A 17,055-nucleotide genomic window follows, 5' to 3' on the forward strand; every position below is an offset into this window, starting at 1 on the left:
AATGTTTGTACCATTAGAGTTTTGAAGTCATGGTCGTTATAACGTTCAATATTAATTCTGGTTCAATATTAATTCTGTTATTGTTATTGTTGTCATTTCAGCAGCTCCAGTAAACGTTCGATCTGTTGAGTTTCGTAGTTGTGCCGTCACTGGATTGGGTGATGGATGATTGACAGCTGGGTGTAGTTGTGTAAACAGTGATATTGGTGTGTTGTAACGACGGGGGCGGGGCTGGGGGGAGTTTGAGTGACAGGGACAGCCTCGGCCTCCTTATGGTCTCAGAAGCTTTTAACGACACACATGAGTTTTTCCTTCAGAACAAATCGATGCTGGTTTCTAACAAACACACAAACGTGACGTGTGAACGAGCTGCACAAAACGTCGCACTTTCATATGAATCAAAGAATGATCGCCTGTGACTGACAGGCTGGAGGTTGCAGAAATGGCTGCCATGTCCCATCATGCCCCCGGGGGGTCTTGACTGGCCAATAGGGAGCGCCGGCTGGGCGGTGATGCAGGTGGTCCCCCTGCTATAAAAAGCTGAACCACCGTCTGGGCCCTTCTGAGCATTCCCAACCTCGCCTCGGTGGAGGGATAGCGAGGAGGGAAGCAGAACTACACGGACCTAACTGTGTAGTTTTGTTTAGTTCGGGGGGGAATATTCGGAGGCTCGACCGTTCTCAACTTGGAATTTTGTTGAAAAGCTTGTGGATAAAGAGAAGGAAGCTCTACAGCTGGGGTCTGTCCCATCAGTCCCAGGTACAAGTGAGTAACCTCCGTGTCCCCACATGTCCTGTCCAACCTGTGCTGACTCATGTGTTTCATGGGACCTCAGACTGAGAGGACTCTTGTCTTTTACTGTTTTAGAGTCTTTGTGCCACATTTTCTAATGTCTGAGTTGCACTGGGCCTCATGCAGATCTGAGAGCAGCCCAGAATAGCAGCTGATGCATGAGAGCGGAGTGTCGCTGGGCGGCCGATGGCTTTTTAAGGGAATCAGCTGCAGGGTATCAGTTCCAGCTATGTGCCACATGGTGGCTGTCACTCAGCCTGCGGGGGTCGGGGGGGAGGGAGTGGATGTATTTTTGGTCACGTCCATATCTGTCGCTCAGATTCCGCTCTGTAAATATGAGCTGAGTCCGACGACACTTTCTAAAGATGTGTATTGATCTTTGATTCAAAAGATCTCGATCAACTGAAAATCTGAGGACGTCAAAGGTTAAAGACCAGCATCTGTCACTCAGGTTGAATTTTGATTATCAGCCGAATTTATTTCATGTATCTAAACATTTATTATGAGAAAAGAACAATTTATATGTTCTGCATTGTCGTGGTGATGAAGGTGTGAACGTGTTTTGTGCCGTTTATGAATCATGTGACATTTTAAAGTAAATTTACTGGATCACATCAGTCCTGTTTTGTGTTGTACTGCTTTAGTTGTGACTCTAATATGCTACTTTGTTTCTTTTGATATGTAATATATAATATAAAATGTATTGTGTTGGACGTTAGGAATAAAATAGTTGAAATACAAATAACCCTAACCCTATTATTTTTATATATTTCTATAAATTATTTTTAGTTTTGAATAGTTTGAATAAACAATATATATAAAGGCCGATGACATCACTTGATGAGTCAATTAATCAAGTCAAATTTAAATTATACTAACACTAATACTTTATAGATGTTCAAAATAAAAATTTGTGTAAAAAGAAAACGAGGAAAAAACGACTTGTTACGTGGGGGGGGGATCGTTTATTTATATATTACACAAATGTATTAGTAGCTAAAACATTTGGTCAGCAACTGTTTCATTAATAAGTACTTTCAAAATAAAATACCTTCAGAGAAACACAGCCGACAAATATTTTCATGTACAAAACCTCGTGGAGCGCGAAGGTTTCCTCGTATTGAAATTTAAGAAACAGTGAAGTGCGACATCTTTTCTTTTCTTCTCTGCCTCTAATGTTTGTGATAAAAGCTTTTTTGTCAGTTGGAACTCGGGTGATATGATAAATAATGATAAATGGTATTAGATCAAAAGAATCTTTACTTTTTATGAATGAATAATGTTGATGTGTTTTCGATTTTTATGTGAATTCTGAAACAAAAAGATTAAATGAATACAAATCTCACGTTAGATTTAAACATTTTAAAGATTTAACGTGAAATTTAAATGTGTGTGTGAGTTAGTGTGTATGTAGGTGAGTGTGTGTGTCTGTGTGTGTATGGTTTGTGTGTGTGTGTGTGTATGTGTGTTTTACAACCTGATTACATCTTTATTATATTTATTAAAGTAAAAAATTGACGGTGACAGTTTGAATCTTTTTAAAGGATTTTCCTTTAGTGTGTAAAAGTCAACCTTTGATTTCCCTTCCTCTGTTTGTGTTGCAGCTGAAACGAAGTCGTTAAAGTCGTAAATGTTTTAAAGTTTTTTCTTCTTGTGTGAACTCAGATAAACGACGGAACTAAACGGAGTCTAAGCCCCGCCCCCTGCCATTAAGCCTCCCTCCAGGTTTTATTCTAACAGTTGTTTCAATAAAGAAAAACAACTTTACTTAATCATCACAGAATGAAAATAGTCTATATTTAAATATCCTCTCGTGTTTGATCTGTTTCAACTAAAGACGTTAAAATGTGTTTTCCATAAATTAAATGAAGATCTAAGATTAAAATGATTAAACTCTTCTTATATTTATCAAACTGCATCATTCTGCTTTGACTTTGTTTCCTTTTCTCATGACCCAAAAGACAGATGATTATATTATATTATATTATATTATCAGATGATTAAATTATATAAAAAAAAAATCATGAACTTATAAAAATGAAGAAAAACATTGAGACTGTTAATGGATGAACGTTAAAATGATAATTAAACAATGTGACGATGTTTAGGAACAATTCAACCTGCTCATCCCTCATTATGGATCAGCTATTGATTATCAGGTTTCATCTGAACTGGTTTTATCACTTTCGTTTTATTTACAACTTTCTTTTTTCTTTATCGTTCATCTGTCTCTCATATTTTATCCTGAAGATATTTTCTCATGTCAGTTTCATAATGTTTCGTCTGACGCCTCCAACACGTGGTCGACCTCCAGCTGCTGCCGTCTGTCAGCATCATCCTCCCGACACCCCCGACATTTATAGCTCCTAGCTGCCTCACCTGTCTCCCCCCCCATCCCCCCCGCCCCCGTCACTTCTTTGAAAGCTGCAGCACATTCTTCTCTGTTCCACTGAACTTGAAGAAGAAACAAGAGAATCGACTTGTTACTGATCCTGAACTTTAACATTCTGTCTTTTCTCAGTAATATCGGAAATCTTCTTATTTCCTGAGACAGGAAGTGACATCATCTCTCTTGGTTTGACCTTTGTTTTCCTGTTGAGTTTTTTGTAGTTTTACTCTCGTCGAGGATAAAGTTCAGATGATGAGGGTCTATAGCTATAACTATAACTTAGTTCTGCTGCTGGTTAGTTCTGTTAATGTTTAGTTCTGCTGCTGGTTAGTTCTGCTGCTGGTTAGTTCTGTTAATGGTTAGTTCTGCTGCTGGTTAGTTCTGCTGCTGGTTAGTTCTGTTAATGGTTAGTTCTGCTGCTGGTTCTGACCGGTTGAAAGTCTTCAGTTGTCAGATGTGGTCGTCCCGTAGATCAGTTTCATCTGTGTCCTGAGGATCTTCATCATCTTCTTCTTCGTCACTGTTTTACAAGACGAGGCTGTGCTGAGAGAAACTGTCCAGGTGCATGATGGGACATGTTGGTAGAGACGTGTTGACACAGCTTGTTTGTTTTTTAAACAAGTTTATTAAATTATTAATATTATTTTTGAATGCTGTAACAATAAAAACTGGTTAAATGTAAAGCATGTGAACATCCTCAGCTCCATGAAGCTGGAACCTGAGCTGTGACAGATGCCGGCGTCTATTTGTGGAGAAAGTTGAACCCTGTGTTTCCTCGACTGAAGGAAACGAGACGTTCCTCCTGCTCCAATCAGAGCTTCACCAGTAAAATCTTTTCAAATATTATACAACTTTTGGTGTCTTGATTTGTTTCTCTCTCTCGCCGCAGGCTGCCGACCATCATGTCCACGCAGGCACCGACGTTCACGCAGCCGCTGCAGAGCGTCGTGGCACTAGAGGGTAGTGCCGCGACGTTTCAGGCTCAAGTTAGTGGTAAGAAACTAAAAGTTTCTACAAAATCTGAAATTCCTTGTAATTGAAAAGCTTTGCATAGTTTCCAATTAAGTTTTACTTTTAATTTCAGTGGTTTGATATATTCCTTTATTTTGATTCTGAGATTACAATTTAAGATCTCATCTCAAACCTTATGCCCCATAGTTGTTTGGTTAGAAAGGACAATAACATTCTTGATTCTATATTAAGTTGCTCAAAACATACAATTTCAAACTCTTTTGAAACAGATTCAAATTTGTTCTTTAGCTAAACTTCTACTTGAATTTCGTATTTTTTTGTTCAAAACATTAATCAACATTGAATAATAATGGTTTTAAAGTTTGATAGTTACAAGTCTTTCACTTATTCTGTTTCTTCTCTCTGCAGGTTCTCCAGTTCCTGAGGTGAGCTGGTTCCGTGATGGCCAGGTTCTTTCCGCTGCTGCTCTGCCCGGCGTTCAGATCTCGTTCAGCGACGGCCGCGCTGTTCTGACGATCCCCGCTGTGACTGCCGCGCACAGCGGAAGATTCTCCATCAGAGCCACCAATGGTGCCGGACAAGCCACAAGCACAGCCGAGCTCCTGGTCACAGGTGAGACCTTTAAACTCCTGGTCACAGGTGAGACCTTTATACTCCTGGTCACAGGTGAGACCTTTATACTCCTGGTCACAGGTGAGACCTCAGGTAGATTTAAACTACAGGTGAGTTTTCAGAGCTAATGGTTGGTACTTGACATTCTGGTTGGGACCTGACCTGAGACCAGATGTTATTCCAGGAAACAGCTTTTGATCTTGACTTTAATCTATCGACTCTTTCCTTCTCAGCGGAGACGGCGCCGCCCAACTTCCTCCAGAGGCTGCAGAGCTCCTCAGTGACCCAGGGCAGCCAGGTGAGGCTGGACATCCGAGTCACAGGCATCCCAGCACCTGTGGTGAAGTTCTACAGGGAGGGAGCAGAGATCCAGAGCTCTGCCGACTTCAGGATCCTCCAGGAGGGAGACCTGTACACACTGCTCATAGCCGAGGCCTTCCCAGAGGATTCTGGGACGTATTCTGTGACGGCCACCAACAGCAGCGGACGGGCCACATCCACTGCTGAGCTGCTGGTTCAGGGTGAGGACCTTCAACTGTCGAGTTAAACACAGTCACATGACATTTTCATATTTGAGTTTGAACTATTAAACTGACTGGAGGATTCTCACAAATTTAACTGTTTGAAGAAAATTTTAACAGATTTTATTGAATGTTTATTTCTAGATTAAAATTTTGCTTTTTTGAGGCATTGTTCAGTAACTTGAGATTTTTGTTTATTAAATAAATATGAGGAAGTCATTCGTAACATATCATAATCTACAGACACTGAGATGATGCTTTTGCTTAGATCCCTTTAATTGTAATTTTTATGTAGCTACATTTACAAAAATAACATTTTACATAAACCAACACATGGCAAATATGTATCAAAAAATTAGATACATTAAAAATAGTAATAATAACATAAGTAATCAGCTTGTAAAAATATCTGTGCTCGGCAGCTAAGTCTCTTTGATTTATGAGTCCGATCTTTCTTCAGAAAGTCCTCGAGCTATTGCTCCTGTGTTATTGTTATCATTATTAATACAATTTAAATTTCAGGGGAAGAAGCTGTTCCAGCAAAGAAAACCAAGACTGTGATTTCAACCTCTCAGATTTCACAAACTCGTCAAACCCGAGTGGAGAAGGTAGGAACGACGGCAGACATTTTGAATCATGTAAAACATAACGAGTCACATTCTGAGAGCGATCGTCTGTCTCATCGTCTTGACCTCTGGTTTGACCTCTGGTTTGACCTCTGTTTTGACCTCAGAGGATGGAGGCCAGTTTCCAGGCCACCGCCATGATGGAGATCCAGGGGGAGGCCGGCGAGGTGACACACCAGCTGGCTCACAAGACTCCTCCCCGAGTCCCTCCCAAACCCATGTCCAAGTCCCCGACCCAGTCCTCGCTGGTCGTCAAGGTGACAGGAGGACGCCAGCAGTCCCCGTCACCCGTCAGACATGTTAAGGCGCCAACGCCCACACCAGTCAGGTGGGTGGAGCTTACAATTGATTTGATTTAATATAGTTTATGTACAGTGGCCCTGAGGTGCAAAACATAACCACAAAGATGCAACAAGATTTCAGACATCTTGCGGCAGGGTCTTTGTGGTCCTGCCGCTCAGGGCCTCCGTACGCTGGTGTTGATTAGCGGTGAGTGAGCGGGGCGATGATGCTTTTGGGGGTTGGCCTCTGTCGGCCTGTAACGTGACCTCCCTCCCCCGTCTCCAGGCCTGCTTCTCCCACTTCAAGACTCTCAGTCTCCCCCATCAGGCCAGTCAAGTCCCCCATCTCCACACGAAGGCAGGGGGCCGCCGGGGCCGACGTCTTGCCACCATGGAAGCAGGGAGACTACGTGGCTGAGGCCAGCTTCGCCAGTATGACCAGTACGACCACCATCACCCAGCTGGGTCAGGAGCAGCACTGGGAACAGGTTGTCGGGGTCAAAGAGGTGAGGATGAGCCCAATACACAGATTCTCACTGTGATGTCATCGTGACATCATTTTTATTTGACATTTAGAATATATTCATAAACATGAGAAAAGAAAATAGTTTTTTTATCTGTTGTCTCGTCAGTATTTTATTTTTTGAAACATGGGGAAAAATTAAATTAAAAAATAAATCACCACGTTACTTTTTAACATTTCACTTCGTTCGTTTCTGAACTGAAGTTTCAGTTTGAAGTTCTGGTTAAAAACCTGAATCTTCATCCTCATCAGACTTCGTCACCATGTGCCCACTCTTTTGAATACTCCTCACTTCATCTGCATGAACTCCAGTGAGCTCCCCTTGCTTTGGTTATTAGCCTCAAACTATCCCAGTGGATTCTGAAACATCTGAAACATCTGAAACGCCACGCGAGCCGAGTTTTACACAGAACGAGGACGTGGGACCCAAATGTTCCGATCAGTCAGACGAGTCAAACGCAATTCAGGATGAAGAAGACGAGTTGTGCTGTGAGAGCGATGTGGTGTTGTCATAAGACGATGTGAGTGATGAAGAGACAGTGAGATTTAGTCTGTAGATGTCTCCTCTGTCTTTAACCACAAAGACTTGTCCCCAGTTTCAAATGGAGAGGTTGTCCTCCTTGATTCAGATGCAGGAACTTTTACATTTCAGAAGAGAGATGTCTCTGATGAAGAGATTCCTTCAGGTGTTAGACCAAGACGTCTGCTCGAGGACCAGCGGCCTGAGGAGCAGGTGTCTCTTGCTCCATCAGAGGGTGGAGCTGTGAAGCTTCAGCTCGTCACGTCACAGCAGCTTCTTTTCTTCTCTGCTGATTTCACAGTTTTTGTTTCTGCATGTTGAACAGATAATCAAGCCTGTTGTTGTTGTTGTTGTTATTGTTGTTTTTATTGTGTCAACACGTGTACATATTCACACAACTGTTGATTTTGTATTTGTGTTTAAAAGAAAATCCAGGTTCAGAATATATGTTGAGAATATATAAGGTTTAAAATTTACCAATGAATCATTTGAGGATGCTGAATATTACGACATGTCCCCGTGGTCCTGCCTGTCTCTGTGCCTCCGTCCTGTCGTGGATGTCCTGAGATCTATGTGCTGCTCCTTGTGTCTCCAGGCCGCGGGGGGGCAGAGATCCGGAGCGGTGGCCACAGTGATGGCCGCCGTCGACCTGGCTCGTGTCCGTCAGCCTGTTCAGGTGGAGGCTGGTGGAGCCGGAGAGGCCGAGTTAGGGCAGCAGGTTGGAGGCGGCTGGATGCTAACTGCTCAGTTCACACCTGAACCGGCCCGGCCTCAGGTTAGATAGGCAGAGTGACACAACAATGATTCCATCGCTTGTCAAACAGTGAATCTTTCCTGATGTCGTGCTCTGGTTTCTAACACACTGAACTCTGTTGGCTGCTCCAGATTCAGAAAGCGACAGAAATCCTCGTGGACACTGGTCTGGTCTCGTCTCCAGTTCCACATTTCACAGTTTCTAAAGTTTCTGTCCCAAACCCTGAGTCTAGCTCTGAGGTAAGAGGAGGCGACAGCTGAGAATCATCTGAATTCAAAACCAATTAAAACCAATAACAAACATTATTACTGCTAACATCAGCAGTTTGAGTGAAAAGGACGATAAAGACTGTTTGAACAAGTAGGTTAGAAAAAAACGTCCGACATTATTACTGCCTTTTATTGTGAGGTGTTGCCGGAGTGATCAAATATAATAACAAAATGTTTTTCTCCACTCAAAGTCAATGCAGTCGTCATTTATTAATCCAGCTTCATTTTCCTCCATCCTCGCTTTAATAGAACTAACGTGCTGTGGTTTAACACGCACTCACTTGGCCTCTTCTTGATGATGGTGTGGCTGTTCCTCTTCTTTGGCTCGGTCAGGTTTCCATCGCCGGCTCCGCTATCGCTACTCTGCAGAGAGAGTTATCTTCATTCTCTGCCGCCACTCGAAAGATCATCAAGCCTGTCAAGTCGGCCAGTCCATCTCGGAGAGTGCACGAGACCGGAGGGACGCCAGAGCCCACTCCCCCGCCGTTCAAAGATTTCCCCGACACATATCAGAGTCATTATGGCGCAGAGATACAGAGGGGGGTGGTGTGTTCGGGGGGCATGGAGAGAATGGTAGAGGACTGGGGAGCCCAGGTTTGTGCTCCAGTTTGAGTCTTGGACTGAGCAGGACAAGAAAACCTGACGAGCAGATGAACGTTAGATTGTTTCTACTTAATCAGCAATAACAGTGTCTTTAACCAGAGCGAGGTATCTTCTCCTGAAGCTGAGGAGCAGATTTCAGAGAAGCTTCTGATCCTTTCAGCACCAAACTTTACATTTGATCCACAGAACCAGTTTGTCAAAAGTCCGGTTTTCTTGATTTCTGTTCAAATCTTGGATAAAAGTTCCTATAATAACTTCAACTTGCTTGTTGATGATATTGACAACATCCTTGTCACCTCTTCTTCACCTTCTTGAGCTGTGTAGTCTTGTCTTCACTTGTTCTCAGTGTTGTCGTCTGTCGGTGTGAACATGTTGTGGATTTTACGATTGAGTGAAAAATATGCTGCGGCTCTTTGTGCTAACAAGTCTGTTACTACTTGGCAGGTGGTGGAGGCAGCAGATGTTCCTTCTGCAGGTGGAGCCGTGGTTCCACCCACACTGGAGTCTGTAAGTAACATAGTTCTCCACAAAACCTTTAAATGTCCCACGCAGATTTGGGAATATTACATTTTCTAACATTTTTTGTAACTTGTCTGTAGGGCTTGAAAAACACAACCGTGACCGAGGGCGAGTCCGTGACCCTGGAGTGTCAGATCAGCGGTCAGCCTGCGCCGGTCATCATGTGGTTCAGAGAGGACTACAAGATGGAGTGCTCCATCGATTTCCAGATCAGCTACGAGAGTGGATTCGCCCGGCTGGTGATCCGCGAGGCGTTCGCTGAAGACAGCGGCCGCTTCACCTGCACCGCCACCAGCGAGGCGGGGACAGTCAGCACCTCCTGCTACCTGCTCGTCCAAGGTTTGGGCTTTGGATTTTTAGCAAATCACAAATGGAAATTTGTCATTATCCTTCTGAAAATCCTCTCGGTTACATGGAGCCTCTTCTCTTTTCATTTAATACTTCCTCTTTGTGAAGTCCTTCACCTCTTAGTTGTTCATCTAGTCATTGGCCCACGGTGCTGTCCTCTTGAAACCAACGCTCTCTCTCTTTCAGTGTCCGAGGACATCGAGAGCAGGGAGGAGATGGCTGTCGTCACCGAACATGTTGAAACTGCTCAAGAGAAGCTGTGAGTCCGTCAGACACTTTGTTAAAGTTAACATTGATCAACTGCAATTCCTCAACTGATTTATTTGTATAATGTGAGCTCGACCCTGAAAATCCTGAAACGAAAATAATGTTTCCAGTGTAACCGAAGAAGCCACAGAGGAAACCATGTCTCAGGTTAGCATGGCAGAGTCAGACAGTGCTGCCACTGCTCCCTTCTTCATCCAGAAACCCAGCGTTCAGAAGCTGGTGGAGGGAGGAAGCGTCCTATTCGAATGTCAGGTGGGTGGAAGCCCCAAGCCCCACATCATCTGGAAGAAGAGCGGTGTCCCGCTTACCACCGGATACAGGTTTGTGTTTCCTTTCTTTGCTCCATCTTCAGGACAAACTTTATGTTTCAACTCAAAGTCTGTCAGGACAGATAAAATAGTGACGTTTGTGAAGAAGGCATCTGTAATGAACACTGCAGCCTGCAGGGGTCACTAGTCATCACCCTTCACTGTCCATCAGATACAAAGTCGCCTACAAGAAGGAGACTGGAGAGTGCAGGTTGGAGATCTCCATGACCTTCGCAGATGACGCCGGAGAATATTCTGTGTTTGTGAAGAATCAGCTTGGAGAAGTTTCAGCCTCAGCCAGCCTGCTGGAGGAAGGTACGTGATCCACCATCGTGTCCTGAGAGAAGAGAACTTATGTCTTCTAGAACTTCAGAACAAAATCATTTCAAGATGTGTTTAGTTTCATGTGACGATTGCTTTCTGACAGATGAATACGAAATCTACATGAAGACACAGGAAGAAACCTTTAAGACTGAAGTGACCACAGTGGTGCAGGAGCCCAAAGTGGCAGACGTCCCCCCCGTCGTTGTGACGACAATGGAGAGGATGACCACCACTATCATCTCAGGACAGGTGAGATCATCATGAGTCTTGTAACAGGGAGCGATGCTGTGTCACTGTGGTTGAGACATCTACTGAAACCACCTCGAGATGCAGATCCAGAAACAGATTCATACAGCACCAGGCACAGTGGTGCAACCACAGAAATTCATTCTTAATGAAGTTCAAAAAGAAACAAATCTTGATAACCAGGACCTGTAATCAGCAGATAGAGAGTGATTGATTGATTGAAAGTGATAGACACTCATGGATAATAGACCTGATCTCTTGTCACATGGGTAGGAGTTTCACCTTTCTGCCATCGAGCAGAGGATCATCCAGGAGATCGAGCTCCACATCATGAGTATCACCTACAGAGAGATTGTGACAGAGGACGGAGAGTTGATGGTGACCGCCACCGCCACAGACGCCGTGCAGCCGGCCTTCGACACACCGGTCAAAAACTACAGGATCATTGAGGGAATGGGCGTCACTTTCCACTGCAAAGCAGCTGGAACGCCACTACCTAAGGTACACAGTACTTATGTTTAATAAACAAATATTAAATATTTATGTCAATTCTCCACAGTGGTCTTACAGTTAAATGTCGTCTTTTCCCAGATCGTTTGGTACAAAGACGGCCAGCGCATCAGGCCTGGTGGCCGGTACCAGATGGAGGTTCTTCAGGATGGGCGAGCCAGCCTGCGCCTGCCGGTGGTGCTGCCTGAGGACGAGGGCGTGTACACCGCCTTCGCCGCCAACATGAAGGGAAATGACGTCAGCTCTGGGAAACTCTATGTGGAGCCTTCCGGAGCCGTCACACCTCAGAGATACACACCACAGCCAGCAATGCAGAGGATCAGGTACGTCTGAACCTTTGAGCCGGAGCGTTAGCAGCTAAAGAGCCAGATCTTTTCCTACTGGCTCCTGTAATACACACTCACTATAAATCAGACTCCTGTACACACATTCAAACTGAAAACTCTTTCTCAGGTCCACCTCTCCTCGTTCCATGAGCCGCTCCCCGGGTCGCTCTCCCAGCCGTTCTCCCGCCCGCCGTCTGGATGAGACAGATGAGGCTCAACTGGAAAGACTCTACAAACCTGTGTTTGTTATGAAACCGTCCTCATGTAAATGCTCTGAGGGACAAACTGCCAGATTTGACTTGAAGGTTGTTGGCAGGCCCATGCCAGAGACCTACTGGTTCCACAATGGTGAGTAAAACACAGATCAATATTCATATACCGTGTAGTTTAACTGGAGTTGATGGTGGGACAATAATTAGAATCTGTTCATCAGGACAACAAGTGGTTAGTGACTACACCCACAAGATCGTTGTCAAAGAAGACGGTATCCAGTCCCTGATCATTGTCCCGGCCATGCCACAAGATTCTGGAGAATGGACAGTCATCGCTCAGAACAGAGCTGGACGCTCGTCCCTCTCCGTCACTCTCACTGTCGATGGTACACTTTCTACTTCCACCACAACTCTTCTCTGTAATTTAGAAGCAGATTAATGTAATGATTTTAAGTTTTCTAGACAAGTTGTTTTCTTGTATTCACAGTTAAAGAAACGTTGGTGCGACCTCAGTTCACCGACAAGCTGAAGAACATCAGTGTGAAACAGGGCACTCTGGTGGAGCTGGCTGTTAGAGCCATGGGAAACCCTCTGCCTGATATCGTCTGGCTGAAAAACAGTGACATCATCTCACCGCACAAGCACCCCAACATCAGGTTTGTTTGATATTTTTATATCAACAGAGAGACAGTAAACTGAAGGTACAACACTTATTCACATACACTATTTATTACAATTGTCAAATAAATGACTCATAATCAGATTTTATTTAGTGTGTTGATTTCTTCAGTCCATAGACCCAACAAAAAATTTACAAATAGATCCAGTAAGTTAGAGCTTTGGCTTTTAATCAATGGAAGAGTTGCATATTCGTATGTTGGAAATTCCAAAACTGAGTAGATCTGATTCAGTTTCACTTTTACAAAGAAGAACCAGAGGAACATGTAGATTCCTCTAGATTCTGGTTTCTGGTCTACAAGAGTTTTAAGATAGATAGATAGATAGATAGATAGATTACTTTATTCATCCCGAGGGGAAATTAAGTCGCCATAGCAGCCGGTACATTTGAATACAATAAAATACAATAAAATACAATAAAATACAATAAAATATAAAATATAAAATATAAAATATAAAATATAAAATATAAAATATAAAATATAAAATATAAAATATTGCGGTAGAAAGAATAAAAACAGAAACACAAGATAAATAGGTAGTTAAGGTGCAGTGGCAGATGATGGTAATAGTACTGATGATATGATGGTAATGTTATTGTTAGACAGTATATAAAAAAATTGTACAGTATATATAGTATATAATATATATTTATATATGCTAGTAATTATACCAATATAATAGCAGTATATAGTAATAATAGCAGCAACAGTATATATAATAATAGTAAAATATAATAATAATAACATGTACACATGTATAAATAAAATATGTGTATATAGACTTATATATACAAAGAATATACAAAGAGTATGATATAATATATGATATATAGTACGGGTATAAATATAAGTATTTGGCGATACAATAGATAATATAATATACTCTGAGTGTAAGAATATGTAGACAGAGTGTGCAAAAGACAATATTATTGTATAAAATGATGAATTGAGACAGGTGTGTTTAGGTCAGTTCTGTGATGGTGGCTCTGACAGAGGTAGAGGAGTGGTTCAGTCTTATTGCGGTTGGGAGGAACGACTTCCTGTATCGTTCCTTAGAGCAGCGGGTTGAATGAGAAGAAGGTGCAGAGGAAAACTGTTTGAACTGTATGTATGATGACTAATAACTAGAGAAAGGCCAAAATAAGACTGGACAGGCTGCACTTACTTTGACTTATCACATCAGTCTAGATCTGTTACCCTGGTATAATAATAGTAATGTAATGTTACTGTTGTCCTAAAAATCCTCAAAAGTTAAAGCTAACATAACAAATCCCTTTTCCAGGATTGAAGGAACCAGAGGAGAGGCCAAATTCCAGATCCCATCTGCTTCAGGCTCAGACAGCGCCTGGTACACAGCGACAGCCATCAACAAGGCTGGCAGAGACACCACCCGCTGCAGAGTCAATGTGGAGGTGGACTATGCTGAACCGGAACCAGAGAGAAAACTTATAATTCCCAAAGGAACGTACAAGGCCAAGGAGATTGCTCCTCCGGAGTTGGAGCCCCTTCATCTGCGATATGGTCAAGAGCAGTGGGAGGAGGGCGACCTCTACGACAAAGAGAAGCAGCAGAAACCACTGTTCAAGAAAAAGCTGACCTCTATCAGGATGAAGCGGTTCGGTCCTGCTCATTTTGAGTGCCGACTGACCCCGATTGGTGACCCCATCATGGTAGTGGAGTGGCTGCACGATGGCAAACCCCTGGATGCTGCTAACAGGCTACGCATGGTCAATGAATTTGGCTACTGCAGCCTTGACTATGAAGCTGCTTACGCTAGAGACAGCGGTGTCATCACTTGCAGAGCCACGAACAAGTTCGGAGTGGACCAGACCTCGGCCACCCTGATTGTCAAGGATGAGAAGGGTCTAGTTGAGGAGAGTCAACTTCCTGAAGGCAGGAAGGGAGCTCACAGAATGGATGAGATGGAGCGCCAAGCTCATCAGGGAGGACCCTATGGAGTTAGTGCTGACGACGAATCTGAAAAGTCCAAACCTGAAATTGTTCTCCTTCCTGAACCAGCCAGAGTGCTTGAAGGCGACATTGCTCGATTCCGTTGCAGGGTGACCGGTTATCCAGCACCCAAAGTGAACTGGTACCTCAATGGACAACTTATCCGCAAAAGCAAGCGATACAAACTTCGTTATGACGGTATTTACTATTTGGAAATCACTGAAATCAAGTCCTATGACTCAGGAGAGGTCAAAGTGGTGGCAGACAACAACCTGGGCTCAGCTGAGCACACAGTAAAGCTGGAGATTCAGCAGAAAGAGGACTTTAGAACTCATCTGCGTCGTGCTCCTGAGGCAAAGGCAGCCGAGGCTGCACCTGAACCGGGGAAAACACAATTCGAGGTGGTGAAGGCTGAGAAACCTGCAGAGGACTCTCAGTTGAAAGAGGTGGTCACGCTCAAGAAAGCCCAGAGAATCATCCATGAGAAATCCACGGAGGAGTCAGAGGAGCTGAGGGGTAAGTTTAAGCGTAGGACAGAGGAAGGCTATTACGAGTCCATCACCGCGGTGGAGCTCAAGGCACGTAAGAAGGATGAAAGCTATGAGGATCTGCTGAAGAAAACAAAGGACGATCTGCTTCACCGAGCCAAGAAGAAGGCGGAGGCCGAGAAGAAGAAGGAGGAGGAGCGCCGCAAAGTTACAGCCAAATCTCTCAAACCAGAGAGAGTCAAGCTCTCAGCCAGTATGGAAGCTCCTAAGATCATAGAGCGTATCACAAGCCAGACCGTAGCACAAGGTGAAGAAGTTAAGTTCAGAGTCAGAGTCGTGGGCAGACCAGAACCTGAGTGCCAGTGGTTCAAGAACGGTGTTCAGCTGGAGAAGTCTGACCGTATTTACTGGTACTGGCCTGAGGATCATGTGTGTGAACTGGTGATCAGAGACGTCAGAGCAGAGGATTCTGCCAGCGTCATGGTAAAAGCTTCAAACACTGCAGGAGAGACTTCCAGCCACGCTTTCCTGCTGGTGCAAGGTAGCCCAACCCTCTAACTTTCATTTGTTATTCTCCATTCAAGTTGTGTGTTTTCTAACAAAGGTTTTTTTGCTCTTTTTGCAGCAAAGCAAGTCATCACATTTACACAGAAACTGGAAGAAGTTAGTGCCAAGGAGAAGGACACCATGGCAACCTTTGAATGTGAGACCAACGAGCCATTCATCAAGGTCAAATGGCAGAAGAATAATGTGGATATCTTCTCTGGAGACAAGTACAGGATGCACTCTGACAGGAAGGTTCACTTCCTGTCTGTGCTGACGATCGACATGAGGGACGATGCAGAATATTCCTGTGTAGTTATTGACGACGACGTCAGGACGACTGCGAAGCTGAACGTGGAAGGTGGGTTGTCTTTCATTAAAAAGGACGATACCTCAGTGTCAAAGTCTTTTTGAGAGATGATGGACAAGGGAGCACATGTAACTATATCTGAACATTGGTTTAAATTGGTTCAATATTATCAGTTTTAAATATTACGATTTCTGAGCAAAATCTATCAAATTATTTGAGGTTTACATTCAATGTTAACTTTGATTGGGCAGATCCACCGGATCTGCTCCCTAATGCAACAAGAGTTTATTTTACCACTGTAAGTGACTGACTGTAGATGGTGACGTCCTGTCTCTGTCATGTCGTAACCAGGAGCCCCTCTGGAGATGTTGAAGCAACTCGAGAGTACAGAGGTGCCAGAGACATACTCTGGAGAGTTTGAGTGTCTCGTGTCACGCGAGGATGCAGAAGGAAGCTGGTTTTTCGGACAAAAGCTGTTGACTCCCGGAAGTAAATACGTCATGTCCTCCCGTCGTGGAAGACACACCCTGTCTGTCAAAGACGTCAAGAAGGAGGACCAAGGAACTTATTCCTTCAAAGTGATGGAGTTCAAGACGAGCGCCTCACTCAAGATGAAATGTAAGTTTCGTAGTAACCAATGAAATTGTCATAGAGGTTTGTGTTCTCAAGAGAATAAACCCCATAGATTTATATTTCCTTCTGTACCTGTTGTTTCTTTTCCTGGCATTTTCCCATTGATTACAAAATAGTTAAAACCATAAACAGATTGAGTTTTTTCTTGCTCGCTAGAGGATGAGCCCTAACAATCATGATGTAAAGGTTGAAAACAGTTAGTGTTATTCTGGATGTGTCTGGTGCCTGACGGGTTTGTCTTGATGTTCCAGTGCGCCCAGTGACCCTCATGCAGCCGTTGACTGACCTGACGGTCTGCGAGGGCGACATTGCACAGATGGAGGTCAAGTTCTCCCAGGAGAACGTTGAAGGAACCTGGATGAGGAATGGGCAGCCTGTCACAGCCTCAAACCGAATCCACATTGTTATCGACAAACAGACCCACAAACTCTTGTTTGAAGACACCAACAAGAGCGACTCTGGAACATACTCCTTCGTTGTTCCCGATCAGGAGATCTCAACCTCTGCAAAGCTGATCATTCAGAGTGAG

At 43.8% G+C, this 17,055-nt stretch overlaps 1 protein-coding gene across 1 annotated transcript in view; it reads left to right on the forward strand.

Annotated features, from left to right (window-relative positions):
* The first annotated feature begins 586 nt into the window (after positions 1-586).
* Positions 587-17,055, forward strand: part of ttn.1 (titin, tandem duplicate 1) — a 153,251-nt gene continuing 136,782 nt past the window's right edge. The window contains exons 1-24 of the mRNA XM_062402149.1: positions 587-765; positions 4,071-4,174; positions 4,562-4,765; positions 4,999-5,286; positions 5,809-5,894; positions 6,020-6,240; positions 6,480-6,699; positions 7,832-8,011; positions 8,122-8,229; positions 9,307-9,369; positions 9,462-9,720; positions 9,916-9,988; positions 10,107-10,316; positions 10,477-10,619; positions 10,732-10,877; positions 11,148-11,375; positions 11,466-11,707; positions 11,838-12,058; positions 12,144-12,308; positions 12,410-12,578; positions 13,885-15,581; positions 15,666-15,944; positions 16,245-16,511; positions 16,778-17,050. Coding sequence (XP_062258133.1) covers positions 4,084-4,174; positions 4,562-4,765; positions 4,999-5,286; positions 5,809-5,894; positions 6,020-6,240; positions 6,480-6,699; positions 7,832-8,011; positions 8,122-8,229; positions 9,307-9,369; positions 9,462-9,720; positions 9,916-9,988; positions 10,107-10,316; positions 10,477-10,619; positions 10,732-10,877; positions 11,148-11,375; positions 11,466-11,707; positions 11,838-12,058; positions 12,144-12,308; positions 12,410-12,578; positions 13,885-15,581; positions 15,666-15,944; positions 16,245-16,511; positions 16,778-17,050 — 5,833 coding nt within the window. The 5' untranslated portion in view covers positions 587-765; positions 4,071-4,083. The remainder of the gene's footprint in view (positions 766-4,070; positions 4,175-4,561; positions 4,766-4,998; positions 5,287-5,808; positions 5,895-6,019; positions 6,241-6,479; positions 6,700-7,831; positions 8,012-8,121; positions 8,230-9,306; positions 9,370-9,461; positions 9,721-9,915; positions 9,989-10,106; positions 10,317-10,476; positions 10,620-10,731; positions 10,878-11,147; positions 11,376-11,465; positions 11,708-11,837; positions 12,059-12,143; positions 12,309-12,409; positions 12,579-13,884; positions 15,582-15,665; positions 15,945-16,244; positions 16,512-16,777; positions 17,051-17,055) is intronic.

Source organism: Platichthys flesus, chromosome 13 (genome assembly GCF_949316205.1).
Source record: "Platichthys flesus chromosome 13, fPlaFle2.1, whole genome shotgun sequence".
Classification (NCBI taxonomy): Eukaryota; Metazoa; Chordata; class Actinopteri; order Pleuronectiformes; family Pleuronectidae; genus Platichthys; species Platichthys flesus.